Source organism: Artemia franciscana, chromosome 15 (genome assembly GCF_032884065.1).
Source record: "Artemia franciscana chromosome 15, ASM3288406v1, whole genome shotgun sequence".
Classification (NCBI taxonomy): domain Eukaryota; kingdom Metazoa; phylum Arthropoda; class Branchiopoda; order Anostraca; family Artemiidae; genus Artemia; species Artemia franciscana.
Window position 1 is genome coordinate 19,907,672 of NC_088877.1, and position 7,383 is coordinate 19,915,054.

Genomic DNA, 7,383 nt, shown 5'->3' on the forward strand with positions numbered 1-7,383 from the left:
AAGAAGTTGCTGAAACCATTGCCAAGCCACTCTCCCAATTATTCAAAGTTTTCTGATGCACCAAGAAGGTGCCAATAGATTGGAAAACAGCATTTATCATCCCTTTGTCCAAAAAAGGAAATAAAGGCAAGGCAGAAAACTACTATCCCATAAGTATAACTTTAATTGTTACTGTGTCATGAAGTATCTCAAACTTAATGGAATACTTTTGCCCAGCCAACATGTATTTCAAATAAGCAATTCAGTGGAAACAAGTTTCCTGGAGACTTATGATGTAATAATAAAGCCAAAGCAAAAAACTACTATCCCATAAGTATAACTTTAATTGTTACTGTGTCATGAAGTATCTAAATCTTAATGGAATACTTTGCCCAGCCAGCATGTATTTCAACTAGACAATTCAGTGGAAAAAAAATTCCTGGAGACTTATGATATAATAACCATCATCAGTTGATGATCATGATGAAGATTTGTTTCTCAAATCCTGGGACCTATTTACAATTCAATATTTTGATTTGCAACGATTGCATCTTTTTGTTTCATTGCATGTAGGCAGTGACCCAAGTGCCTACCTCAATTCTTAAGAAGCATTTGCCTTAATTCTAAGTCTCTGAATTAGTGACAGCTGAGAAGTTATTACAGATGTATTTATTTATTAGTATTTTATTATATTAATAATTCTGTAAACTTACAGAATCTTGCTTCAGCATCAATGGTTATAAACTATTTTTCAAATTTATTGGACCCTGATTGTAGGAGAGGAGTGGCTATTATTGTTAGGGAGGAGCTGCAGGTGGGTGTTGTTATTCCCACAAACAATTATAGACCTTGGATTGAAACAGTCTGGTTAACCATAACTATTGACAATAATATAATATGCTTTGGATGTGCATATTGTAGCCCTAGTTCCCAAAGCCAGATTATTAGCGAAAAAACCCTTTTGGAAATGGTATCTGATATCTTAAAAATCAAATGTTTTGAGACAATTATAGTTTGTGATTTCAACCTGCCAGAAATTTTATGGATTGATGGATATGGGCCATCAAAAACACAAACTACAGGTTCTCCCTCTGCACCTTGTCTATCAATCAATTATCTATACCAAATTGTAAGTGAGCCTACGAAAATTTGTAGTGATCAGAATCCATCCTTTCTTGACCTTGTTTCTAGTCCTGAGATATTGGTTACAAAGCAGTATGTAGAGATTTAGCATGTATTAACAGCTAGGACCTGTCCTGTAGAAGAAAAGCTGCCCATGTTGTTATTATCCTTGTTTCAAAATTGAACATTAGATTGTCCCTGAATTAGATAGAGGATGTCATGGGGAAAATTTTTTATGAAAAACCTGAAAACTTTTTGGTAGGTTATGAAGTGGAAAGCTTTGAATATGTTGGGATGAAGGAAAAGTGTGCATAGAAGGTTGACCTCAGGTGGCTTGGCATTGCAGTAAATTGTTAGTAGTAGTAGTAGCATACAAGATTATTCAATTTATTCAATCTATTAAGTCATACCTACTGAGACACGACAAGTATTTCTATATACATAAGTTGACAAACCCCACTCTCAAACTATAACTATATTCAATCAGGGTGGACTCTAAAATGCTGCTGAGGGACAGCAAAAGGCTTTGCTGAACAGATTGTGCTCTTGGTTTAGAAGTCTTGACTAGGTCAGATATGAACCATGGTTCAGAAATGTGACCTTGGTTCAGATATGAACCATGTTCATATCTCCTGTGATGATCTTCTCTAAGTGGAGAGTCAAATTTGTTGGCTGCTCAATCTATATTAGTAGATGCAAATGCTCTGACAGTCCCTGTGATTCAGCCACAACAAAATCAAGCCAGTTTGTAGGGTTTACATGACAAAGTTTTAGTAGCCAATGCAAAGCATGCTTCACCAGCAGCTGAATCTATCATAGCTTTACAGATTTTTAATAGAGAGTCAATAGTCCCTTGAGAAACTTAACTGCTCACATCTTGTAATATGGGATGTCAGAAATACCAATACAAGGTTACCATGAAATTAATGTCCATTTCAACAATAGTATGTCTTCTGGGTGTTTTTCAAGCTAAGTCTGTTAATCATTGAAAAAACAAGAGGGAAAACATTGACACATTGTTTTTTTTTTTTATTGCCAGAAATTTGTTTTTCTTTGTCCTGAGCCAAACTAACTTACAATCTAAATTTATTTGATAATCATTTATGAGATTGAATTTGGCAAAATTCTACTTCAGCTGCTTTTAGCTATCTTGAAAAGAGGTTAGGTTAGGAAAATGAAACTTCCAGAGATGGGCCTACAGCCTAAAGTATGTCTTGGGAAGGTATTTTTACCTTCCCAATGGTTCTCCCTAGGAGAACCATTGGGTTCTCCCTAGGACCCAATTTGATACTAGTTCTCCCTAGGAGAACTAGTATCTCCTAGTTCTCTCTCTATAGGGTCCTGAAATTGGTCTACATGTCAAGTCTACCTATTGAAAATTTTGAAAAAACAGCATTTTAATTTAATTTTCAGTTAGCAGTTTCTTTTTCTCTGGCTTTAGTTCTGAAAATGCAATTCCTGTTATCTGAATAGAATTTAAGCCATATCAATGTTGTTGTTTTTTTCAAATTTTAGGAACTATATTTTCATATTTTTTAAACTTTACAAATTGGAACTGAACAAAGTTGTGAAGCTGAAAACAAGTTTGTTGTACTTTACTTAAGCAGAAGATCTACTTTGCAAGGTATCACTTTTATAACACACAGATTTTTAAAGGTCATCAAAGGTCAGGACCTTCTAGAGGGAGAAGGAGCAGAGGTAGATACTTGAAATATCTTCCTAAAACATACTTCAACCTGTAGACCCTCCCTGAAAATTTTCTGAACCTAGCCCCTTTTCAAGAGAGCCAAATACTGCTAAAAGTATAATTTTACCTTGATTTTTTTTTATTTAGGCCAATAGTTCCTTTTTTAATTTTTTAGAGTTTGAAAAAATGGTAAATTTGTTGTTGCTCATATTATTGACTTCCAAAGAAAGTGAACATACCACTTGATGTTTTTTTAAGCTCTTTATGAGTATAATAATCACTTCTATCACAAATTCAAATTTAAGCACTTTTTGATCTCTTGAAAATGACCAAAATATTTCTAGTTTTTGGGTATAAAAAAGGCTTAAAACGTTGGTTTCAAACCTACTGTTTCATTATCACCTTACCTTAATCCATCTGAGAGATTTAAGGTCTTCCAGACCTGTAGTGCTTTTGAGTTGATGACTGCCAGTCAAACCTTAGTCAAGCTTCTTCTCCTACTCTTTGTCAAGTTGGTTTTTGAAGGACTGGATGGAGGGAGCACTGACAGTTGAATCTTTCAGTTTATTCTAATGGTTTATAACTCTTCTTGAGAAGAATGTTTGGTGAGTTCTTGATCAGGAGCTTGACTTTGTTAGCTTCTTGGAGTGTCCTCTTGTGCTGAGCTGGTTGGTACTGAGATTACCACCTAAGATTGCTGACTTTTTGTTCTGCATTTTGTTAGTAAGCATCATATTGCTGGATTTGTAATTTATATTATAAATCCATTTTTTGATATTATGTAATATACACACACTGATTTTCCATGATTAAGTTGGATAAATAAATTTTACAATATTATGCTGCTTTCTCCTTCCTTGATACCAAATGTACAATTAAAGAATGTCTTTTTTATAAAATATCAAAAATATGAAAGCCAACAGAAGATGATGTAGGTAAACATCCCATAAGGTTCCAATCCAAAGGTTAGGGTATCTCAAAAAGGGCTTTAATTTGAATTTGCAATAGAAACAATTACTATATTAATAAACAGCTTAAAAAATGGCATCAAGTAGTATGTTTGGTAAAATTCTAGTTTAGTGACTCCTTGCTATTTTGGAAAGGGGTTAGGTTAGAAAAATGAAACTTTCAGGGGAGGGTCCATATGCTAAAGTATGCCCTGGGAAGGTATTTTGAAGTACCTACCCCTACTCCCTCTCCCTCTAGAGGACCTTTAAAAATATGCATGTTATAAAAGTGAAACCTTGCAAAATAGATCTTCTGCTTAATTGAAGTACAAAAAAAAAATTTTTCAGCTTCAAAACTTTGCTTAATCCCAATCTATAAGGTTTAAAAGAAATGCAAATACATTTCCTAAATTTTGAAAAAAAAACCCATTAATATGGCTCAGAATTCTATTCAAATAACAGGAAATGCATTTTAAGAACTAAAGGCAGAGAAAAAGCATCTGATAACTGAAAATTAAGGTAAAATGTTGTTGTTTTTTCAAAATTTCAATAGGTATAGACCTTGTCAAGTAGGTGAATTTCAGTGCCCTCTTGAGGGAGAAGGAGTGGAGGTGGGTACTTTAAAATACCTTTCCAGGATATACTTTAGCCTGTAGAACCATCCCCAAAAGTTTCATTTTCCTAACCTAACCCCTTTCCAAGATAGCAAGAAGTCACTGAACTAACTTTTTGCCATATATTTACTTTAATTGTCAGTCAATAATATGAACAATGAAAAATTTACCAAAAAATAATTGAGCAAAATAATTTATAATTACAGTAATGCTTTTGAATTCTGACAAAACAAAGAGTTAATCTGAGCAGGGCCTTGATCCAAAATATTTATTTCAATATATAAGCTATTGAAAGTAAAGTGTCAACATATTGGTTAAATAAAATAATTGCCCATCTTTATGGAACAGCCAACCATTTGATTTACAGGAAGATGGGTCAAAACAAGAGAGATGCATTGAAAGAACACATGGGAAATATCTAATTTTGGCTATGTATTTGCACATTAGGCAAAGGGACATAGCATAGTAGGGCTACATGCAAAATGTGTTGGCTACAATTAGGCCTACTTTGAATATTAGGCTATGAAATAAGAATCGTTTTCTTAATATGTTTCTTTCTGAGTAGCCCCTAATCTAGCTCTACACCCAATCTTATAAGCCCTATGAATGAGAAAAAGGTACGCATAATATCTTGGCAAAACCTTCCACAAGTAGCCTATTGCTCACCCTTAGTTATTCCAGAAAGTTTATTCACTTAAATCACTTTCCAAGATAACAAGAAGCCCCTAAATTGGAATCCTTACCCAAATTTAACTAACAAGGGTAATGAAGACTCAACATCAACAAAATTATGTAAAAAAGGGCAGCCTATTGACAAACTTCTACTTCTGGTAAAATAAGAAGAAATAACTTCTCTTTTTCTTCTTCTTCTGTTTTCCGTGTACTCGAAGGACATCACGTATCGGTTACGACCTCTTCTTCCTGTTGGCGAACGGGCCTTCAAAACTGTTTTCATCACGAGGTTCCAGAATTTGTATGAGGGTATATCCTTCTTTGTCATCTTCTCCTCCCTTATGTTTGGTTTGTTTCAAGTGCGAGTACTTAAGCTGCCTGTCCGCAGCAGTTTAAGGCCTAGAGGCCTGCTGGTACCAATACAGCTCTTCCTACTCACTCTCGCTCTGTTCTGCACAGTAGATCTACATTAATAAGCCAGCTCATTTTCTATTGTCTTTTTCAAGTGAAAATATAATGGAATCACAAGATAAGGTTAATATCCTAAAGAAAGTCCAAAATCTCCGAGAACATCAAAGTTGTAGAACTCTTTGATAACAGATTTTTAAGTGTAGTGCTGATACAGTAGGCTGCAAGCCTTGGTCTCTTATCTTAGCTAAAAGCTTTCTTCTTTTTGGAAAAAGGTCCTGACAATCAAATAGAATATATAGGAGAGGTTCCTCCCACTGGTACATAAACCTACACAATGGGTTTAGCGACTGCTTGGCTCTATATTTTTCTTCAATTAAGTTAACTGACCTAACTCGCATTCGAAAATATATGGTACTGGCCAATCTAGATTGAAATGGGGAATAGAGCTGTGGAGATAATTTGGTCCAAATACGATTCATTCTGCTCCTCATTATATCCCTTATAGTTTTTTGGTTAGAATCCGAATATTTGCTACCTGCTGCCTGCTGTGTAGTCTCATCTGCTACCTCGTTTTCTTTTATTCCACAGTGGCTGGTTACGTGCTTGAACTTAACTTCTATTCCTTGTCTGGAAAGTTGTAGAAGGGAATTCCTAATTTGCTGATAAATCATAGTCAGGAACTTCCCATCTTATTTTTGAGACCAGCTGAAGGGCATATTTTGAGTCACTAAAAATAACTGCTTTTTTATGGTGGGAGGGACTGCAGGAGAGTATTTAGAGCCGTTTCAATGGCTTTCAGTTCTGCTGATAGGACTGAGGAGCCATCAGAAAGTCCAAGGAGCAGCTCAAATTGAAATCTGATATGAATACGCCTGCAACTGTCTTTCCTTTTCTTAGCGATCAAACTGTATATACTCCGAGGTAATCTAGGAATTCATTTGTTTACTCCATAAAAAAAGCTGACTTATTAACTGTTGTGGAAGGTTATCTTTACTATTAGGGATCAGCTCGAGAATGACTTGAGGGACAACCATTCTCCAAGGAGAGGGGGGTCTGGTAAAAGTAGAGGATTAGATACAGTTTCACTTCTCCAATTCAAAATAGTTTCTTTGAACAGCCTAACTCCAGAGGGTAGTTTTCGGGATATGCTTCTTAGGTGAGACCACTTTAGGTCTAGTGCTGCCGCTCACTACACCAATAGAGTGTCAATTAAAAAAAGTGCCGAAGACAATATTAACGAAATCTTAATAGACTATGAGAGGGTCAAAGTAGCTGAGCATCTCAACCTCCCGGTGAGATGTTTCAGGCCTCAAGCTTATGGGCATATATCCAGCAGCTGCAAAAATAAAGCAATTTGCGCAGTCTGCGATGACCATGGTCATTCAAGCTCCTAAACATCTCCTAGTCAAGGGCCTAAGAAATGTGCATTGTGCAAATCACAGGATCATCCACGTCACAGCTTCTAATTTCCAGTCGCCCTAGGACTTTTAAGAAAAGTTAAGTCAGCATAATGGCTCGAGCCTTAAGGGCCAATACCTACACCTAGTTTGTGGGGGCACTTCGCCCCCCCCCCCCCGCGCACGTATGTCATTACGCGCCATATTAGCTACACGCCATTGTAGTTGTGTCCCTGTGTCCCACCTGTGAATATATATATATATATATATATATATATATATATATATATATATATATATATATATATATATATATATATATATATATATATATATATATATATATATATATATATATATATATATATATATATATATATATATATATATATATATATATATATATGTACATATATATATATATATATGTTTTTAACTAAGTAAAACTTGCGAATATATACAACATTCTTCGCTGTCCCATTGTCTGTACATATAAATAGATTGTCAGGTTTACCAACTCTTGAACAACCAACATATAATTGTCCATGGGAAAA

General features: G+C 35.0%; 1 protein-coding gene across 1 annotated transcript in view; it reads right to left on the reverse strand.

The window, feature by feature from the left end:
* LOC136036154 (nuclear nucleic acid-binding protein C1D-like) overlaps nucleotides 1–5,252 on the reverse strand; it is a 22,528-nt gene extending 17,276 nt beyond the window's left edge. The window contains exon 1 of the mRNA XM_065718204.1: nucleotides 5,093–5,252. Within this exon, the coding sequence (XP_065574276.1) occupies nucleotides 5,093–5,244 (152 nt within the window). The 5' untranslated portion in view covers nucleotides 5,245–5,252. The remainder of the gene's footprint in view (nucleotides 1–5,092) is intronic.
* Between the last annotated feature and the right edge of the window lie 2,131 nt (nucleotides 5,253–7,383).